Source organism: Hippoglossus hippoglossus, chromosome 15 (assembly GCF_009819705.1).
Source record: "Hippoglossus hippoglossus isolate fHipHip1 chromosome 15, fHipHip1.pri, whole genome shotgun sequence".
NCBI lineage: Eukaryota > Metazoa > Chordata > Actinopteri > Pleuronectiformes > Pleuronectidae > Hippoglossus > Hippoglossus hippoglossus.
In genome coordinates this window covers 24,650,553-24,672,539 of record NC_047165.1, presented here as the reverse complement: position 1 = coordinate 24,672,539, position 21,987 = coordinate 24,650,553, and the positions used below count along the sequence as shown (strand labels likewise).

At 39.8% G+C, this 21,987-nt stretch overlaps 1 protein-coding gene across 2 annotated transcripts in view; it reads left to right on the top strand.

Annotated features, from left to right (window-relative positions):
- Positions 1 to 21,987, top strand: part of piezo1 (piezo-type mechanosensitive ion channel component 1) — a 77,632-nt gene that overhangs the window by 32,112 nt on the left and 23,533 nt on the right. Inside the window, exons 1-23 of one of the 2 annotated variants that reach the window (XM_034609431.1) lie at positions 1,520 to 2,188; positions 2,318 to 2,615; positions 3,526 to 3,739; positions 7,307 to 7,478; positions 8,859 to 8,927; positions 9,463 to 9,526; positions 10,534 to 10,637; positions 10,814 to 10,893; positions 11,123 to 11,303; positions 11,768 to 11,873; positions 12,332 to 12,510; positions 12,704 to 12,852; positions 13,052 to 13,210; positions 14,132 to 14,238; positions 14,934 to 15,100; positions 15,829 to 16,005; positions 16,905 to 17,030; positions 17,172 to 17,372; positions 17,667 to 17,871; positions 18,739 to 18,843; positions 19,731 to 19,887; positions 20,443 to 20,686; positions 21,600 to 21,696. In XM_034609431.1, the coding sequence (XP_034465322.1) occupies positions 2,531 to 2,615; positions 3,526 to 3,739; positions 7,307 to 7,478; positions 8,859 to 8,927; positions 9,463 to 9,526; positions 10,534 to 10,637; positions 10,814 to 10,893; positions 11,123 to 11,303; positions 11,768 to 11,873; positions 12,332 to 12,510; positions 12,704 to 12,852; positions 13,052 to 13,210; positions 14,132 to 14,238; positions 14,934 to 15,100; positions 15,829 to 16,005; positions 16,905 to 17,030; positions 17,172 to 17,372; positions 17,667 to 17,871; positions 18,739 to 18,843; positions 19,731 to 19,887; positions 20,443 to 20,686; positions 21,600 to 21,696 (3,148 nt within the window). In that variant the 5' untranslated portion in view covers positions 1,520 to 2,188; positions 2,318 to 2,530. Of the gene's footprint in view, positions 1 to 1,519; positions 2,189 to 2,317; positions 2,616 to 3,525; positions 3,740 to 7,306; positions 7,479 to 8,858; positions 8,928 to 9,462; positions 9,527 to 10,533; positions 10,638 to 10,813; positions 10,894 to 11,122; positions 11,304 to 11,767; positions 11,874 to 12,331; positions 12,511 to 12,703; positions 12,853 to 13,051; positions 13,211 to 14,131; positions 14,239 to 14,933; positions 15,101 to 15,828; positions 16,006 to 16,904; positions 17,031 to 17,171; positions 17,373 to 17,666; positions 17,872 to 18,738; positions 18,844 to 19,730; positions 19,888 to 20,442; positions 20,687 to 21,599; positions 21,697 to 21,987 lie in introns of those variants that run through there. The other variant, XM_034609430.1, reaches the window with a different exon arrangement.

Here is a 21,987-nt window from a genome sequence, read left to right as displayed (position 1 = left end):
CATGTCCTGGATGTAGACTGGTCCCAATTCGTTCACAGCTGCTGCATTCTGGATGAGCTGCAGAGGTCGGATGGCACTAGCAGGTAGACCAGCCAGGAGGGAGTCGCAGTAGCCTAGGCGTGAGATGACCAGGGCCTGGACCAGAACCTGCGCCGCCTTCTGTTTGAGAAGGGGACGTATTCTCCTGAAGTTGTGCAGCATGTATCTACACGATCGGGTTGTAGCTGCAATGTTGGCGGTAAGGGAAAGTTGACTGTCGAGTGTCATACCCAGGCTCCTTGCGGTCTGGGTAAGGTCTACAACAGAGTTGTCAATGGTGATAGTAAGGTCAGGGCTCGGTCTTGTCAAGGTTGATTTTCAGGTAGTGTGCGGACATCCACTGAGAGATGTCAGTCAGACAGGCAAAGATTTGTGCTGCTACCTCTGTTTCAGACTGGGGAAAAGAGAGAATTAGTTGGGTTTAGTGCAGCCCAAAAGTTTGATGGTTTGACACTGAATGACCCATTTGTCTTGTGTGTGTTGCTTCATGTGTTTGCCTTTATGAGGGCCTGACGCTGCACTCGGTGGATTGACTGAGGGAGGCAGAGACGGGGACTAGGAAAGATTAGAGATAGATTGCTCTAAATTGTTCTAATCTTGCTAACACACACCTGTATACTGTATGCTGTCTGTCTTCTATCTTTAACACGCTCCCTGTAGGACACAGGGTTCAGACATTGCTCTAATTATTAACATTTGTCCTTCCTGTTATTTTAAGGACTATAATTAATCTTCATTCTCCCCCGGCCGTCTTTCAGTCTTTGTGGGTTTCTACCTCTCTGTTTACCTTCTCTCTTTCATTCTTTCTGTCTCCAGGGCAACCGCCCAAACAAACAGTAGAGAGATGTCGGCCAAGACGGAGACCGTGGTTTTGAGCGTTTTTCATGTTGATGTGATAAACCCATGGTCCCTATTGTTTTTGCCTTGTGAAGAGCAGGGTCTCTAATGATTCCAATATCAGTATGTTAGTTGATTGGTGTATCCAACACCTCCAGAGCAAGATATCTCAAGAACTACTGGCTACAGGTTTCTATGATATTTCCTGTGGGTATTCATTGGGTTCAATTGTCAGGTCACAAATGACCCTTGACTGTGGTCCATGACAAGCTAATGACAACAAATGATGACATTTGTTGTTAATGATCCACTGAGGATGAATCTTCATGTTGGGTGACCCCACTGACTTCCTCAAGTGACTTCATCAGTCTATATTTCTGCAATCTGAAGTAGATTTTCCTTTGTGTTTTTCCTTTGCGTCCTTCAGCAGTATTTTTTTGTTGGTAAATGTGGGATGCTTATGTCACACATTTTTGCATCTTCACAACCAGAAACAAGGAAGTAAGTGTTGTGAATTACACATGTCTCGATCAATGTTTTGCAGGGGGTGGCTCCTATGATAAATGAAACTCACAGGAAACTATGATGATTGGGCAAACTTTGCGGCGATTAGACAAATTGTAAAGATGTGCAGGATTCATGGGGCCTGCTGGAACTGTCAAGTTACAATTATGATGTTTAAAGCTTCACTAACAGTTTTATATTTTTTAGCCTCCTTTAATAAATCAGCTAAGACTAACTGGCGGGCATAATGGAGCATTGAGCAGGTAAAAAGCCACATATTTTGCTCAGTAGGTGGTGGAGACCAGATTTAGAGAAAAAAGTAAAGTGAATACTGGAAAATCATCAGGTCAACACCTATGACTATAAAAGCATCTGACAAAATGCAAGAGGCAGAGTATACCTGGGATGGTTTCCAGACTATCACATGGCAGACTTAATAATGTAGCATTATGGAAGTCAGATGGTCCCCAAGCCAACAACTGACGCCTGTCTGATTAATACTTCATGATTTATCACATTATAGACATCAGAGTCCCCCTATTTTTGTATTGTAAACATATAGTAAATTAAAATGACACAGTCTGTGTTCACTGTAAGCATGACACCCCTGTCTTATAAAGTAGACTCAAACCAAAATAAGCTTTAGTAATAAGTTTATAAAGGGAAGTTAAACAAAAAGTTCTGAGTTTTATTATTACTCAATTTAAGAGTAAATGTGCAAGAACATGATGCAGTGACATTTGTAATCTTATCATCTGGCCTCTGCTTGTGAAGACTACTGTGTACGAGGAAAGATGACACAGTGCAGGTAAAGACAACAGAAATAATAAACAGTAATTGAAGAAAATGTGCACCACTGTAATTTTATGTGTGACTATACTGTAATTCAGTAACTATAACTTTTAAAACTTTTACTTTTGTCCCTTTCCCACCTTAGCTAGAAGATGATTCAACAGATAAAACCCCAGAAGGTGATGATGATGATGATGATGTTGATGATGATGAGAAGGAGGAGGAGGAGGAGGAGGAGGAGGAGGAGGAGGAGGAAGAAGAAGAGACATCGGGAGATGAAGATAATGAAGATGATGAAGAGAGATCATTAGCTGGTGACCCTGATGAGGAGGTTTCCACAGCAACCAGAGCCAAGCAGATGGCTGAACGGCTGAAGGTCATAGTTCGGAAAATTCTTCGGGACCTGGGCAGAATCTTGGCCATCAGCCTGCTGGCACTGGCTGGTGAGAAGAAGCTGAAAGAAGCTTGAGTACAGTTCAGACATTGGTATTTGGTTCATCTTTATGTTTAGATCTGTTTTGGCATTCTGAGTCATGTCCAGAGACAGAGGGTCACTAAAGACTGCTGTGAAGTGAGGAATATTTGCAGATCAACATCCAGAGAATCTGCCATCCCTCTGTGGCCATGTAGACAGAGTGACCGTGTTGTCTGTGCTCTCAAACTGAAGGTGGTGTGTGTTTAACTTCCATCAACTAAGCTGCTCTCACAGCCGTATGATGCTATGTCATATTTTGAATTCAGGCATGTGGCAGCATCAATTCCAGTAGAACTGTACTAGAATCATGACAGAATCTGTGTTAGTGATGTAGGTTATATGACAGTTTAAGTTTTTTTTATGTCCACACACAAACCACAAAGCTTGTCAGATGTAATGATATACATCTCTTAAAAAAGAGGGAAGATATAAATAGCTGGTACTTCTCTTATAATCAGCACAACAATCATGTCATTCTCACCACTCTGCTGTTCCCACTTTCTCCCAAAGCACTGTTCTCACACTATTGTCAGTGAAAACTGATTTTCACTCCCTACATGTTGATAAAGTATGTAAATAAGATTTGGATGTGGTAGAAGACATATTTCCCCACTGCTTCCACTCGGTAAACAGGCCTCAAAACAGAGTATGGCTCTTCTGGATGCATTCATTTGGAGTTGATATCTGTCCCTGAATTTGGATGGGACAAGGGGATAAAACCTTTCTTGAAATGATGTAAATGTGCAAACATGTATAGCACTCATAAGGTTGTGTGAAGGGAGCACAGGGATTACACATGTTTTTTCCAGTTGTTTATAGAGCGTGTCTCTCTGTGTAAACTGAGTGTGTGTCTTACCTCTCCTTCCTTTTCCTTCCAGGCATCACACTGCCCTCTGCCTTCTCAGCCGTCTACTTCCTGCTGTTTATTGGTGTGTGCACGTGGTGGGCTTACCATCTTCCCATCAGTCACCTGGGTTTCAATGCACTGTGTGTGATGGTGGGCTTCTTCACTGCTGGTCACATGGTTTGTCTGTACTTGTACCAGAGTCTGCTGGCCCAGGCCCTGTTCCCCCCACACAGTCTGTGGGCCAGGTAAGACTAGAGCTCACTGCACTGCGAGAAACCATGAATGCTTCAGGGTTGCTTTGGGTGCATGCATGTGCACATAGTGTGTGTGTGCGCGCGTGTGTGTACATACACTAAAACCTCTGATTTGACAAAGCGTAAATAAAATCTAAAAAGGTGAGACAACCCTCTGTTCTGAACACTAAAATGCTAATCACATTCATTCTTGATACTGTTGGCAGTACACAAAACTCCAGATGATGATCACAAGTACACTCTCACTCTCTGTGTGTCTGTGTTAAATATTGGAATGGTGATGTTACTGCTGAAGGAGAGAATAATAATACAAAGTAATGTGAATAGAACATTTAATTGGCTTGTCACAGAAGCCTACCCTACAGCTCTGTCATTATTTAGTTAAGGTTAAAACAAAATTCTGCTCTCCTACATGATTTGCATTCCAAAGTTATATTGTTAAATATAAGACATCATTAAGTCTTGGTGAAATATTCAAATGTATTTTTTATTGATTTTGATTTATTTCACTGTAAGGTAAATTATGACTGGATTACCTAGTGAACATATTACAAATGATACCAAAGTTTTGTAGCTAAAGTGGATCAGCAGTCATGTTTAACATACCTTTGAAGAATTTTGTCAAATTATAGTTGCCAAAATCACGGATGTCTAAACAATGCTGAAAGATTTCAATATATTTTTCTTGACTGTGTAACTGAAACTAGAGCTTGTGCCTCATCTATCACTTAGCTACCAAGATTGGAGACAGAACTAGAGACAGAAATGTGTATTCAAAGGCTGCATATACACAAGGGCCAGATTCTTATGCTCCAACACTGCATTCCACAGATTAAAAACTTCTCTCCAGTCCTTCTGCCTTGAGGAGCATAATTACCTTCATATCTCTGAACTCATTCGGGTTCTTTTTCTCTGTGACCTAGAAATTGGATGATATTTGTCCAGCACAGGAGTTGTGTGCCATTTGTGGAAGAAGTGGACTGAAAAGAAACATTAGACAGGAGTGTGATAGATTGTGTGAGTTTAGAAACAGAAGAAATCAGAAAGGTGCAAACATGTGAGTTAGAAGAGAGCAATGGGTGCTGAGTGGGATTTCAGGGCTGGAATGTTTGGAATGACGTGCCTCATCACTTCAGCTAAACGTAACCAGTTAAACTGTAGAAAGATGAATGAGTAGAGCAGCTTTCTACCCTGACATGTGATCTCTCCTTGGCTCCGTTGCTCTCTCATCCATCATCTCCAGCATTCTTGCCAGGTGCCTGTGTCAGTATAACTTTACCAGCTGTTCATCAGTCTGGGAACTCTGACCTATCCCCAAGAAGGTTCTTGTTTTAATTTCTGTACTGAGAATGACACACCTTTCTATTCAATATTTACAGATTTGACCTACAAAAAATAGCTCATCATCAGTATCTATCTGAAGCCACTGTAGCAACAGCAATAATGATATGACACTTCTGTCCACAGTGACTTAGATTAAGTGCATTCAAGCCACAGGAACAAGGGCGCGGTATCTTTTCCGAAACTGATAGTGTATCAATCCTTCTACTAATTTTACAAATGTCTGTCTGTGTCTGTATGTCTGTATGTGGGACACATTATCTGGAGAACCGTTCATCTTATTGGCTTCACACTTGGCATATGTATTCTTAATGGCCTAGGGAAGTGCCTAATTTGGTGTGATTCGGACATGCAATTCATTCAATAATACAAATGGAATAAACCGGAAATCAGCGCTCTCTAGAAGTCAGTGGGTGCGGGGCAGTGTGTCTTTGTCTTCTTCCACGTCCTCAGATAAACAGCAGTGGTCAGTCACTGGGTCAAACTGCAGGTCAAAATCCCTGCCAGATCATTTTGATAATTTAATTATTTTTATTTCACCATATCGGGCTTACACAAATATTCATGTTTGTCGCAGGTGCTGATCTCCATCATGGCAACAACATTCATAGAATCTTTGCAATTTGTCTACAAAGTGAAAGCACAACGGTCGTTTTGGTGCTCTAATGTTTTATACTGAGCAGAATTACAGAGCTTTTATTTTGAAAAGTTTTGAACTTGGGTCTGAAGATGGTATCGTTTGCTTAACAGACCAACGAAATCGTCGACATGAATTTATAAAAAAAACAACAGCAGTTAATTAAATCATTCAAACTTCTATACAAGCCACATACATGAACATTAATAAAGCAAATTCAGTTTAATTTTATGAAAAATACTGACTTAAAATCTTCATTGCAGATAAACCAGGTAGGAAGAACACAGAGTTTTCTAACAACTCTGCACCATATAAATAGCTCTGGAGCAAAAAGAACCATTCTTAAAAGGAATGTTTAGAACAGGCACTGCACCAGTTTAAATCAAATGACTGAAACCAAATTCATTGAAACAGAGCAAAGGTTGAGGTTTGGAGTTCGTGGTTTTAGCCTGTGGTGGAGGTTGGGCAGGTTAGGAGCAAGATTAATAACAGACATCAGTGATGGCAAAATGTGGGTTTGTTACGGATTTGACATAGTCACTGACATCACAGTAAGTGAAGTCTAACAATAATTGGGGGTTAGAATTAGGGTTTTGTTCTCGACAACCATGCACCCAAATCATAATTTCAAGTCGACCCTGGACTGTCCTTAAGAAATGCATCAAATTTGAAAATGATTGGATGAGAGGTTTCTGAAAATGTCATAGTAAGTTTTATATCTATGTTTTTACTAATTCAAAATGGGCCTTTCTGTGCCTGCCACTATTAAACAAATGGGCTGATTGTGTAATGAATTTTATTTACATTCTGTGACCAACCTTGTGATGAGTGGATGACCCACTCTATCTGAGCCACAGTTATAATCTCAATTAACTGTTGTCCTTTAACAACTGTGAACTTGTCCCTCACCTTACTGGACCTGCACATACTGTATTTGAGCTTCATACTGTCTCAGCTCTTTATCCAAAACTATTTATAGAGGTACTTCTCATATATTGCTGCTAAATGCATTCTGGCAAATGTGTCACTATCTTGTTACAGTGCTGACCACAGGTCTTCTCAGACCTGGACTCAGACTCTGTGGTTTCTTATCACTGTATTTCTTTGATCGTCTGTTATTTTCTTACTTTCAAAGTTCTCAGATGGATTGGTTTTACTTTGATGAAGGCCTTGCTTATTATTATTTTTCGGCATTTGTGGGCAATGATAATCAGTCAATAAAATGTGTATTTGTATAGCCCATATTCACAAATCACAATTTGTCTCATATGGCTTAACAAGGTGCGACATCCTCTGTCCTTATCCCTCAACAAGAGGAAGGAAAACTACCCCCAAAAACATATTAACACGGGAAAAAAACATAGAATCCTCAGAGAGAAGCACATGTGAGTGATCCCTCTGCAGGGACGGACAGAAGTGCACGATGCTGCTTGTAACTGAGAAAACTGGCAAAATAACAGTATTTACAACATTGATTAGAATTATAAGAAGCATTCGATCCCCATGCCATTAATGAATTCTACTGTATCACTAACTCTTCTCTCTTTCTCTGTTTTGTCTTTACCTATGTTCCTGTCAAGACTCTTTGGATTGAAGGACATCATCATACCAGGAAACTGCTCCTCGCCCTATGAACTCATCCTCAATGCCAATCACGACTGGCCAGTTTATGTCAACCCAGGAATACTGTTTCTCCTCTACATTACCATAGCAACTGTTCTCAAGACAGGACGTCATGGAACACCGAACCAGGTATGTGCTACTACGTCTTTAACAACAGTGGTCTCCCGTGTTAAAGACCAGTGTTAAGTCGACTCCTCGATTCACCCTGACTTCTTCTCAGAAGTGTATTACAGTCAGGCATAATCATTTTTTCTGAAATGTCGAGAATAGAGTCGAACTAAATCAGAGAAAGATTTTGTTTGCATTTAAGAATAAAGATGAAATACTATTTAGTAAATAAATACTGTGAAATTGTCAAGATTAAATATACTCCTGTTTAAGCTGTGTAAGTCCATTAGCAGCTGTTTCAGTTGGCTCGAATGCGGCTGCCTCTTCAAGCTTGTATGGTTTCTCCTTCTGAACAGATACAATTTTCAGTGCAATAACGGCTAAAAGAGAAAGGATTTCTTACAAATTATGCCTTACAAATTATCAAACAGTTTGACTTTACTCTTGAAGTGTCAAGTTAATTCTCCCCATTTTTTAACTTAATCTCACTATGCATAATTAGATTCAAGATTCTAGACTTTAATGTCATGTGCACAACAACTACATTCAACAATTGCTGGCAATTAAATGCTTGAGTCACAGGCTCCCTTCAAGCCATGCTCAAATGTTACACAAGCAAAACATTAAAAAAAAATAGCATAATGCATAATAAAGAAGAATACATAACAAAAAAACTGAAAAAAGAGCAGAGCTGTGGGGGAGGTTGAGACACGGCAGCCTTCCTCAGCTCCATCCTTCAATATTTTTCCTCTGATATAGTCTGACTTGATTCTAAAATATTTTGAAATGTAATATTTGTATTAATTTTTCCGACATTTCAATTTAATTCTCGTAATGCAAAATGCTAAATCTTCCTACTCTTGTGCTAGTAAAGGCTGTCAATAGTGCTAACAAGAATAACTTGATATTTTGTTATTCTATCTGGCTGCTATTTAAAGTATAATATGTTTTAAAATGTCATGTCTAAAAATAATTTGACTTATGTTATATATGTTGTTGAGTTGATTTAAAAGCTCAGCCAAGTACCTTAGTGTCAAACCATACAGGGATTTAAAAGTCAAGAGCCATGTTTTAAAATCAATTTTATGCACAGGCAGCCAGTGAAGGGAAGCTATAGGGGAGATAGGATCATGCTTTTGTATTTTGGTTAAAAAGAAAGACAAGACACTTGAATTGAATAACAGGGTTTGTGTGATTAGACATCACCACCTATGAAGGAGCCAAACTAGTGTCCTGGAGAAAATAACACTCTCTGCACCTTAGGCCAGACCTCATAATGGTCCTATTACTGACAAACCATTTGAAACGTTAGCATGACAGTTGCAATATTTTGTTTCATTTATAAAAAGCTGTCAGGGTGATTATGTGTTTCTTCTCCGATGTTGTGTTTGTGTTGAGCAGGTTGAGGGGGAGGAGCTGGAGTTAAGGTCATGGAATAAACAGAAAGATAACTATGAAGATGACACACAGGTACTCATCTCAATGTCTGCACTCTGCTACTCACTAAGCTAAATCTATATGGACTTTCACTGTTCTTGCCCAATGCTGATATTTGAATATGAATTCCTACACTGTCACCCTACTTGAGTGTGGAGAAGCCTTTCAAGCTTCTTCTTCAGAAGCTGTGTACTGTTCAGCGTATAGAAGAGTTTGTCTATCTACTACCCTTTCACTGCTGCTTTTTGAAACAGTGTGCAAGTCACCTGAAATATGGTCAACAGAGTGTGAGTTTCAGGATAACTACCTGAACTTTGGAAAATGGACTCCATACATACATATATTTATATAGCACTTTTCTAGTCTTAATGGCCATTCAAAGTGCCTTTCACTGGTCTGATGAAGCTGGATTTCTGCTGTCAAGCTTAAGATGTCTAAAATTGGTTTCATGACCATGACAGTGAGTTGAGTGAACTCCAATGACCTCAACATTCCAGAACAGGTGTGGGGAATGTTTTCTTGACTCAAGTCAAGAGTTTGATGTGTGTCTCTTGATCTTCTGTTTCAGCTCATGCTCTTGTCAGGAAGCAGCGGAGGAGAAGCTGTGGCTGGAGAGAGTCACACAGACCTGGGTATCAAATGCACAGTTTTTCTCAGAAATCATTTATGTAAATGAAGCAGTTTGTAGGTTAAAAACAAGACAAACATTTAGGTTTGATCTATTACAAATAATATGAGAGTAGTCCTTTAGGACACAGGTCAGAATGACTACAGTTACAAGGAGTGATTCCCCAGGGATTACAGCTTGAAAATCATTTTTTATCTTTCATTCAAATTTAAAAAGTATGGTCAAAGTATCTGTAACAGTCCTAATGACTAATACTAGTGTAATAATTCCTTGAAATATTCATGTGAATTGATGTCAAATGTCAGGACTCCTGATAGTGTGTTCTTACACTGTTATATAAGGTTAATTTATGAAAAAGGACATTTCCCCAGGCTTTGTTTCCCCACAACAAACAATTCTCCTGTGACGACAGTTATCCTGATCCTGGCTGCAACAGATGACCTGCAACAGGAAACTGCAATAACAAAAATGTAAAAGCTTGAGCTGGCAGGGTAGAGTGTGACCAGAGGTTTACTAAACAATCATTTCTATATAGTACCATTAGCTTCACACTGCGCTACACTATTGCCAAATGTCTCTTAAATGAGAATCATTGCTTTGCCTTTCATTTCGGTGACACTGGTGCGATCTGGGAACAGAGTTACATTACAAGAGTTATGAGACTGTCAGGCAGGTTGTATTCGATTCTTGAGGTTAGACTAACTTTTTCATAGCAGGAAATGAGTGTGTAGTGTACTTTGTCACAGTTTTCCTGTTCTAACTTCAAGTGGGACCTGTGGATGATGTGGTTTAACTGCTGATCTCTGCACAACCTGTCTGACCCTTGTGTTTTTGTTCCATCTGACTTTGTCAAAATCTCAGCCATTAAACAAAACTGATAGAGGTGATACTATAAACACAATGTTGTAATAATAAAGAAAATCATTGTTTTCTTAATTACTACAACATAAATAATGTTGTAATAATAACATTATTACTGCATACTGAGATGTTGTGTGTTATTTCTGCCAGGTGTTAGTGACGTCCCCAGTTGCCCACAGGGTGAAAGTCCCTTTTTCCTGATGGGAAAGGTGGTGATGCAGCAGAGCTACGTCTGTGCTCTCATAGCCATGATGGTAACTATTGTAATAAAGCACAATTTTGTACAAATAGTATAAGATATATGTCAACATATATGAATGAGAAGTGAGTTAGAAAGCCTGTAGTAATAGCATACCAAAACACTATAGCAATAAGAATCTCACTTAATAGATTTGTTTTTGTTGTCATGTGCTGTTTCCACTTTGTTCAGGTGTGGAGCATCACGTACCACAGCTGGCTGACCTTCGTGTTGCTGCTGTGGGCTTGTCTCATCTGGATCCTGCGTGCCAGGTTGGGTTCACACCTGTAGCTGAGACAGAACAGATCAAGAATGTGCTGCTCTGCTTTATTCCTCCCTACAGATGACTGGGCTTCATTTCTATCGTTGTTTAACAAAACAAATACATATCTTACATTTTAAAGTTGTGTAGATTTCACAGGTTCTGTTACGACTGAACCTCCACTTAAGTGTTGTGTTAACGTTTAGACCTGTTATTCAAGTAGCTGTTTCTCTTTGCAGGCGCCATGCAGCCACTCTGTGCTCTCCATTCATCCTGCTCTATGGTCTGGCTTTGTGCTGTCTGCAGTACGTCTGGGCCATGGAGCTTCAGCCTGAGCTACCCACCACTGTGGGAACCATGAGCCTCAGACAGCTTGGACTGGACAGAGCCCAGTACCCCTGTCTAAGACTGGGAGCCATGGTAAGTTAAGAGCACAGATACTGGTGATTTTATGATGATGAAATAAAGCCTGTGTCCTTTTATTCTCTGTATGATATTTATCATCAATATAACCTGTTATCACTGACTTCTGGCTTTGGAAAGATGCTATTGGAAGCTGGAGGTCATATGTAAAGCTGAGTGATATAAAACAGATCTATTAGGGCTTGTCTCTCCAAACTGCAATATAGTGGATGGAGGGTGGTTGGGGCAGTTATGACCAAGTCACTCAATCCAATATTTTCTACCCCCTTATGGTTATTTTCAGTAGGTTCAATGAACAAAGTTCTGTTGTTTTGACAGTGAAGTAAAGGGGTAGACATTGTTGGTTAGAAGCTGCTTTTCAAAAACTCAGTGTTGTACATTCTTGCTCACCATGTTTTATGTGTTTTCCACCTCTCTCTCTCTTTCTCTCTCTCTCTCTCTCTCTCTCTCTCTCTCTCCAGCTTCTGTTCTCTCTAACTTTCTGGCTCTTGGTGCGTCAGTCAGTGAAGGAAAACTTCAGCAGGAAGAGGAAAATGGCCACACCACTGCAGGAAGTCACTTCAGGAGGTCCGACATCTGTAACACACACACACACACACACACACACACACACACACACACACACACACACACACACACACACACACACACACACACACACACACACACACACACACACACACACACACACACACACACACACACATATTGCATTGGATAATCTAGTTTCTACATAAAAATACAAAGAAATATGGGGATGGGATGAACATTAGCCTCATCACACAATGTCCTGCCATAAATATTCATTGTTATTGTCTATGAAACCAAACATCCTCAAAGATGATGAACCCTCCAACAAGCTAAACAAGCAGATGTTTTTCTTCTGCCTCTATTGGGTTCATTTGGCACAAACACAGACTTGTGTTTTGGATACTGTTTTGCAGAGGATGGCACATGTTTTACAGGCCCTCTTCATTGGAGGCTCCTTTTCTCCTTCCTCTCTAACTTTGTATCCTTGCCATCAGAGGGGGCTGGTAACGAATCAGTGCTGAAGGTTCTGGGAGCCATGCTAATGAGCTGTTTTGCCAAATACTGGATCTATGTGTGTGGAGGGATGTTCATCACGGTCTCCTTTGCTGGAAAACTTGTTGGATACAAGATCATCTACATGCTGCTGCTCCTGCTCTTCCTCTGTCTCTATCAGGTAGGAGCAGGCCTACAGGTCATTGGCCTACAGGTTCAACAGGTCATCAGATACGCTTATATAGATAACTTTGATATGACACACTCAATTCTCAATTGTTGTAGCTATTTCAACATATATATTTTAAATTAAAAGTCACTTAAAAAGATATTCATATTGAGTAAATTCATATTGCACATTTCATGTTTCCCAGGTGTACTATTCTCTGTGGAGGCGTCTGCTGAAGCTCTTCTGGTGGCTTGTTGTGGCCTACACCATGCTGGTGCTGATCTCCATCTACACTTACCAGTTTGAAGACTTCCCTCGATACTGGAGAAACTTCACTGGCTTCACAGAAGAACAGTATGTTCTCAAAGACAGTGTCTTCCTCAACCCTGCTGATGCTTTCCTTTTTTGTATATATAATATTTAAACCCCTATTTACCTATGTCTTTAGCAGGATCATTGTGAACCCTGTTTCACTACCTGGGTCCAGATTTACCATGTAGTAATACAATGTTTTTATTTATGAATAATTGACATAAATCCTTGTCGTCCTCAGGCTGGCAGCCATTGGTCTGGAGACATTTGCTCTGTCTGAGCTCTTCAGCAGTATTCTGATCCCTGGCTTCTTCCTGCTGGCCTGTATTCTGCAGCTGCACTACTTCCACAAACCCTTCATGAGAATCACTAACCTGGAGCATGTTAAACCAATACACAGGTAACACAGCCTGCACACTCCCACTGCTCATATCACTGAAGAAATGTGTTGTTTAAAGTTACAGTGATTTGTATGAGTGTCTTCTGTAATGTGATCCATTTGAGTGAAGCTGAATCTCTGAGGAAGCGGAGGGTTTAGGGACCGGGGTCACATCTTCAGATAAATACTGTATGGACCGTTGGATTGTTACAGTAGATCAGGAGGAGTGCAGAGGAGCAATGAAGAAATAAGACCTCAGCCAACACCCTCAAAACAAAACACCCTCCACCTCCTATGAATTCACTCTGCTACATGCCTGCTACAACCCACAAGATAATATGTTCAGTTTCATGTTCACGGTTAACTCGTCAGTCCAAACTATGATAATGTTTTACAGGAAAAGAAAAGGGGTGTATGTATAAACATACTGTAAAGACAGTGTCATTGAACTGTCTTTTGGAAAGCGGGGTCCTCTGGTGATGAATATCATACTCCTATTGAAAGTGCAGACTATGCTGCTCAGTTTACTTCTAATCCAATAAGTTATTACCTAATCATTGAGACATTCATTTGGAAGACAGAGTTCATAAATGAAGTTCCATCCTCTTAACTGGATGTTTGAATTTTTTCAAATATTAGAATTTTGTACAGATTTCTCTAAATCAAAAATGTTTGTTTTTGTAATTTTAAATTAGTTTCACTTTAAAGATGTCTCCTATCATGAATGAAGAACCAGTGAAGTTAAAAGCATGATCCACTCTGATTAAAAATACAGTACTTACTCTGAACAATGAAACATGAGTAATATGTGAGGCATCATGTCTCTGCTTACAAACACAAGTGAATATGTAAACCCACCCCTCTGCTTTCTGTTGGGCTTTTACAGTCTTTACCAAGCAATTATATTCTCTCCCTTTTACTAATGACACAATCTGCCTCCAGGAAGAAGAACAGTGAAAGGACTGAGCCGACTGGGTCTGGGAATGTGGGGGGGGACTTTGAAGAAGAAGACCTGTTGAATACCATGGATGAGGAATCTGAAGATGAAGGTAAAGTTTATTTTAATTTCTTAATAATAATAATAATAATAATAATAGTTATATAATATAATAAATAATAATAATAAAAGCAGTAGTAGTCTAATAATGATGACTGATGACAATTATGGAAGCAGTCGTGTCAGATGTGGATTTTTTAGCTCTAGAGTCAGAGATACTTGAAAGTTAATGACAAGTATTAGTGTGATATACTGTAAATACATGAAAGACAGAGAGAGGAAGAGAGAAGTACTCATCACAAAATCACTTGAATGAATGTGATAACAACAACATAAAATGGCCATCTTAGAGAAACTTTTATTTGGACTTTTTAGTTCCATGCCCAATCCACTAACATGGAGGAGGTAGGGTTTATGACCTTTTAGGCCATTAGGTGACGATTGAAACAGTTAACCTTCATTTTTGGGGAGCCCAAATCGTCCACCTTTATATATAGTTATGTTATTATTTCATGGTCATAAGATGATATTAACCATAACTTAAAGACAGTAACACAGCTAGCTGAGAATAGTGATGGTTTTTTGAGTGAGAGGTGAAGCTTACATGAGAATGTGAATGTGACTAAATTTAAAATCACAAACATTTGCAGAAAGGACTGTTCTCAGCTGATTAATTGTTGTCCTTTCTGTCTACCCCTCATCTTGTCACTGTCTCTCCTCATCTGTCCTCTCTCTTCCCTTCTTAAGAGGAGTTGATGCCCAGTAAGTGGGGTCTGGTAATGGACAGGTTACTGGTTCTGTCCAGAAGATTCTCTGACACTCTGACCAAAGTTCAGGTGTTTCTCTGGAGGCTTCTGGAACTCCACATCCTCAAGACAGTGGCCTTCTTCTCTGTGTGGGTGGCACTTGAAGAGGTAAACGCAGTTGGAGTGGCTGTTGAGTTTGTGCACAAAGAATGAGACAAAGAATGAATAACACACTGCACAGCAGTCAATCATGCCACAATTATGCTATATGGTTATGCTCAAGGTGAATCATTTTCACAGTTGTCTCAGTACCATGTCCACTGTCTTGAAATTCGAAAAAACGCACTTCAACCACAAACACTTCATATTCCACCCGGAAGCCATCTAGGATGCTATTAATATTTATTTGCAGAAAACTCAAAAGCATAAACAAGCAGCGTTGCAAAAATATTTTTTTGCTTCCCTTTACTCTACTTTTGCAATAAAATACAATTACTCAAAATGCATTACAAGTTAGTAATTTGCATATATATATCAGTATCAGAAGTCTCCTGTTGGCCTGACCTATTCATTCTGCCACCTGCATCTGGCCGGCACTTTCTGCTAAAATCAGAATAACCTGCTTGATCTCAAACATATTTCAAGTGAACAATGTCAAAGGGATCTTAATGAGGTTGTGATTGAATACACACAGTTTAGATCACATAGTTTACTGATGTGGTGGGAGGGTTTTGAAAAAGTGGAGATGGTATTGGTAGTGTGAAACAGAGTGACAGGTTTTAATGTTGCGGTGGCTAATCAAAGTGCATGATACCTGACATAAAGCTCTTAAATATGTTCATATTTTATTGTGTGCATTGTGGTATAATGTTGTCCTCTTTCTTGTTTGTCCACAGCCATCTGTGATGAACGTGGTTCTGGTAGTGTTGTGGTCTCTGGCAATGCCCTACAGTCGCTTCAGGCCCATGGCGTCCTGCCTGTCTACGGTCTGGGTGTGTGTCATCATAGTGTGTAAGATGCTGTACCAGCTCAGCGTTGTCAACCCTGTTGAGTACTCCAGTAACTGTAGCATGGTAAGACACACATGAACACTAAGCCATGATGTTACGTTACATTCCAGTTCATTTAGAATTTTTTTTATGTATCTGTTTTTTTTTAGTTACCTGCATTTTGAAAAAGCAGTGTTATTCTACATATTCTACATTCTGACAACAGTTTGAATAAAACCAAATCAACACTTGAATTTGAATATATGATTTGGAATCTGATCTAGGAGTATCTTTCTTTAGAGTCTTATCAGTTTAATTAACACAAACACAAATTTCATTATAATCTCACAGTGTAACATTCCATTATGTTACTGATGATGTCACAGTTTGATTAACACAAACACAATGTCAAAATGGGGTCGAGCAGTTGTCCTCTAACCAGAAGGTTGGCAGTTCAGTCCCAGTCTTCCGCAGGCCCAAGTGTCCTTGGGCAAGATACTGAACCCCAAAATTGACCCTTCTCATAAAGACAAAGTGCTGCACATAGATGCACTCTATGAATGTGTGTGAATGGCAAATACTGTAAAGTGCTTTGAGCGGTCATCAAGTCTAGAAAAGTACTAATTAAATACAAAGCATTTGCAATCCAAAAGGGTTTGACCACATTAAATCACATGTGTAGATGCAATCAGGAAAGATTTAGATCTGACCTGAGCACTTGGAATTGCCATTATGCAGTATGTCTATTAGTTTGAGCAGGGAAGTCTGAAACTCTGAACTACATATAAACTTAGCCCATGTTACAGTCACTGCTTGTGACTGCTTGTTCCCTATTTGTCTTGTGTTTCTCCCCAAGGGCTGGGTCAGTGGGTGGTGTTTTAGAGTAATTTGACCTCACACAATAATAATGTGCTCTACTGTGAGCTGGAATGATAAAGTTTAGTTATCACTTGTGAATTTGTTTGTTTCCTCTTTTCCTTCAGCCTTTAATAAATGAAACCAACCTGTTAACAGAGGAGATGATGAACTCCTCTCTGTATAAGGATCCAGTGGATCCAGCCAACTGGTTTGGAATCAGGAAAGATGCCACAGTGCTGGGATACAGCAAGGTATATCAATATGTTTGGAGTTATCTCCCTGCTCTCCACTGTTTCTGGAGAGACATTTTACTGTTAAATTATGTTACATTTTCAGTTTTTCTTCCATATGTTGAGTCCACTAAATGGTCTTTTCAATGTTTTTATTTGTAGAACCATTTAATTGTGCTGATGTTGTTGGTGTTTGAGGCAACAGTGTATCGTCACCAGTCTCACCACTACCGTCAGCTCCAACGATCCCCCCCAACCATTCCCGCTCTGTTCCCTGCTGCCACCAGGGACACTGTAGACCAAGGCCTCATATCCTGCCTCAAGTACCTACTCAACTACACCTTCTACAAGTTTGGATTAGAGGTATCTCAGAAAAAACACTTACTGTACTGAATGGGGCTTTTAGAGCAGAGAGTAATAATAACAAATCTTCAGTGAAGAAAAACTAACTAAAGATATCTGAATCAAAAATAATTGTCTATTGCAAGACTTTTTCAGATGTTATTCAAACAAAGAAGAAATGCTCATAAGTTTCTCTGGTAGACTGTTCCAGAGCATCAGTGGATTGAAAAAAAAACGATTATCAAGTTTAAGACTATTTTTCCTGTTTCCTGTTTTCGTAATTTAAGTTTCTAAAACATTCCCTCTTTTTAAAAGATTTGTTTCCTGATGACGGTGAATGTGATTGGCCAGCGGATGAACTTCTTGGTGATAATCCATGGCTGTTGGTTGGTAGCCATCTTGGTGAAGCGCCGGCGTGCAGCTATGGCCAGGATTTGGCCCAGATATTGTCTCTTTCTGTCCATCTTCATGATCTACCAGTATCTGCTGTGTGTGGGCATACCACCTGCTCTCTGTATTGGTGAGTAGTGTGAAGTAAATTCCACAGTTTTAAAGATACAGTTTATCATTACAATCTAATAGAGACTTCAGTCTTCTTTTCGTCTTTTGGAGAAGGTCTTGTCTCATTTGTGGGTAAATCTCTGATCCCCTAGCTTTTGTTTCCCAATGTATTTTCTTAGAGATATAGTCTTTCGTCTAGCTATCTGAAATATCATCTAGGGATTTTTTTATGCCTCTGCACTGGCGAAAGCCAGTGGCCGGAGGTATCATGTTTTCAGGTTGTCTGTTTGTCCCATTGTGAACATGATATCTCAAGAATGCCTGGAAATTTGGTACAAATGTTCAGTTCAATTCAAAGATAAACTGATTCAATTTCAGTTGTCAAAGGTCAAACTTCAGGGTCACAGCGACCTCATGTTCTTCTGGACATGATGTATCAGGAACACCCATAGAGAATTTTAGTACATTTGGCAAAAATGTTTTCTTAGACTAATGAATTAAGTGATTAGATTTGGGCGGTCTCAAGTCTGCCTTTAGGGAATGTCTTCAAATTTTAACCATTTGTTACTGGGACCCAAAGATGAATTGATTAGATTTCAGTGGTCAAAGGTCAAATGTCACAGTGACCTTATATGACTCTGGAAAAAAAAGTAATGTAGACTGAAATTGTACTGGTTTGTGGAGTTATACAACCGCAGTGTAGAGCTTTTTACCCCCCCGACCCCTACCCTGCCCCCAGACTGCATACTATTAAAACATCTTGTCCATCCCATTTATAGGCACAGCATAATAGAAACACTTAACCTCAGTGTCTTCTGGTCCATTCTATGCACATTCCATTCTACCTTCTTCCTCTCTGTAATTCTGTTTGTATGTTGTCCTGCAGATTACCCATGGCGGTGGAAAACTCTAGTGTTGATGAACTCAGCTCTCATTAAATGGATCCATCTGCCTGACTTCTACACTGTGCCTAACTCCAAAAACCTTATAGGTCAGTTTTTCTGCTCGTGTACCTGTGGGTCTTTCTGTGGTCATTCACTCATTCATTCATTTAACAAACCATTTATTTATTCATTCACTTATTCAACACTAACATAGTTGTAGATATGAAATGCTCTCCTCCTCGACTTTCTGTACTTTTAGAGTCATATGAACTTATCACATAATTATTTTGCATAATTCTGCATTGAACCAATTCAGTAGGTATGGAGAAGGTTTGGCAAGGCTGCTATAATATAGCCTACACAGTAGCCTGAAGTGCACTTCCATCCATGCAAAGCACACTTAAACAAATGTGATCGGTCCACTTGGTAGCATGTCTCGTCCATGTCTCTCAATGTCTGGACAAGAGGACATAACTGACCGTCCTTCTGCCTCAATCAAATTTGTGGTTGTACACATCGTCTCTTTGAATGTCTTCTCTCTTTTCTGTGTTGCAGTAATTTCAGTGAAAGTAACTGTTGTTCAATATTCATCAGTTCAACTCATCAGTCCAATATTCATCAGTTCAACATGACCCACTCAGTTTCAGTCACCATTGTTTGAAGTACGCACACAGTGGCCTAGAAGCTCCACCGCCTAAGTGCTAGTTTTGCTGGTGTAGTTTCAGAGCATCACAGCCACAAGCATAGTGCACATAAATGCTCACAACAGCGTAAGCTATGACGTAGGGTCTGCATCCATCCAATACACAAACATAAACCATAATGTGTTTCTCCCATACTCTCTCATGCTGTTTCCAGTCTCACCTTCACTGTCCATCAAGTATCAGAGTGGGTGCTATGATACAGCAGCAGCCGATGATGATGATGATGATGATGATGATGATGATGATGATGATGATGATGATGATGTGTTGTTATGTGTGTGTGTCCACAGCGGACTTTGTGCTGCTGATATGTGCTTCCCAGCAGTGGAAGGTGTTTGAGTGTGAGAACACTGAGGAGTGGATGGTTCTGGCAGGGGAGAACACAGATAACCCTGATCCGATGGAAGGTCGACTGTTTAATCCTGCACCCAACTTCATTAACTGCAGGTAAACACAGCATTCCATTCAATTTCAATTTTATTTGTATAGCCCCAAATCATAATATACATTATCTCAAGGCACTTTACATAGAAGGTCAAGACCTTAAAAATGTATAGAGAAACCAAACAGTTCCCACAATGAGCAGCACTCTGGCGACAGTGAAGAGAAAAAAACTCTCTCATTTACTAGAAGAAACCTCTAGCAGAACCAGACTCAATGCAGGCGGCCATCTGCCTCGACCGGTTGGGGTGAGCAGGGAAAAGAGGGGAGAGAAGAGAGAGAGATAGGGGGAGGGGGAGGAGAGGGAGGAGAGGGGGAGAGAGAGGAGAGAGAGAGGAGAGAGAGAGATACAGATACCAATATTTGGGAATAAACCAAAACTAGACCAATATTAACCAGGTGGTTTAGACAGCTAGACATGTGATGAATTCGAGCCCATCATGGAGACTGTAGCTAAATGATTATTTGAATGTTTAGAAAGAAGACATTCAACCTGGACTCCTTTGTCAACCAAAGAGTGTTTGAACACAAAGTCTTTCTTTTTTCCCGGTCCTCTTTCAGGAGTTACCTGGACATGACTAAAGTTCTGGTGTTTCGTTACCTCTTCTGGTTTGTGCTGTCAGTGGTGTTCATCACTGGAGCTACCAGGATTTCTGTGTTTGGACTAGGCTACCTGCTCGCCTGCTTCTTTTTTCTGCTGTTTGGAACACGGCTCCTGGTCAAGACCTCCAGGACCCGCCTTGCCCTGTGGGACTGTCTCATCATCTATAATGTGGCAGTCATTATATCTAAAAATATGTTATCAGTAAGTATACAGCTCATGGTGCTAGTTTGCAACTTTTATGAGCATCTAGGTCCCTCAGACTTTTTATCTTGGTTTTTAGAAAAATGTGTCACAAAACAAATTCCAAACTACAGCAACTGGGAAGTGATGAATTATTTTGTATTCCAATAAGTGCATCAACATGTAGTAATGTATGTTTGGTGCTTGGACTGTGTTGGCACCTCCAAGCATACCTGCTATTTGGTTCATGGCTGATAGAGATCAGAGGTTGTAGTGATAATAGATACACTCTCAGCCAATCCCATCACTGGTCTATTTGCTCTGAAATAGATGAGCCAATCACTGTGAGCAGTAAATTGGCTGCAGAGCACTGCTTGAGCTGGTTATTATGTGATCATGAAAATAAGGCCCTTAATGTTACACGATGCAGCACTTCAGAGAGAAGACCGTGGGCTGTATGTTTTAACAATCTCTATGAAAAGTGTCTCTGGGACACACAAACATCACAAAACACCAAAGAAAACTCACTCATACGCCTCAGGTATAAGGTCAATATGAATAATTAGGATGTACAGGGATAAACCAGCCTTACTGATGTGAATATTGGCCAACGTTCTGAAAATCAGACATGTAATAAACCATAGTTATCCTTGAAAATTAAGGTTAGGGGTTAACAACCAGGTCGCCAATGGATTTACACAGATTATACATCAGTGAAATAGCTTCAGTGTTAATTGTCAGTCACTTCTTAATTTGCTGTGAAGAGGCCATTTACATTGTGTCTGACGTTTCTAGGAAAGTTTCCTCTGCAAAAGACATCTATAGTTTTTCAGAAAAGATTGACACACTATGTGCACATTAAATTAAATAGAATAAAATAAAATGTAGATCTGTTGAATTGAATTGTGTATTTCCCTGTGTGTTTGTGTTTCAGATCCTGGCTTGTGTATTTGTATTTGAGATGCAGCAGAGCTTCTGTTGGGTTATTCAGCTCTTCAGCCTCGTTTGCACAGTTAAAGGATATTATGACCGTAAGTGGGTTAATAATGATGATTATAGCACCGTGTATATAGTCTATATTTATGGATACATAGTGGATATATATTGATAGTAATAGATATATAATATGTAAAAGAAAAGAAAACCTCTTTATTCTGTGATCTTTCAATATTAGATACTGTTTTATATGGAGCGACACCTGCGAGCTAGTTCAGGCAGCCAACTCGAGCTGCGCTGCTCCAATCATGTGACATACATCATGTGACATACCTCACTCTCCACAACCATCTTTGATACACACCCTCCTTATTATGCGGTCTATT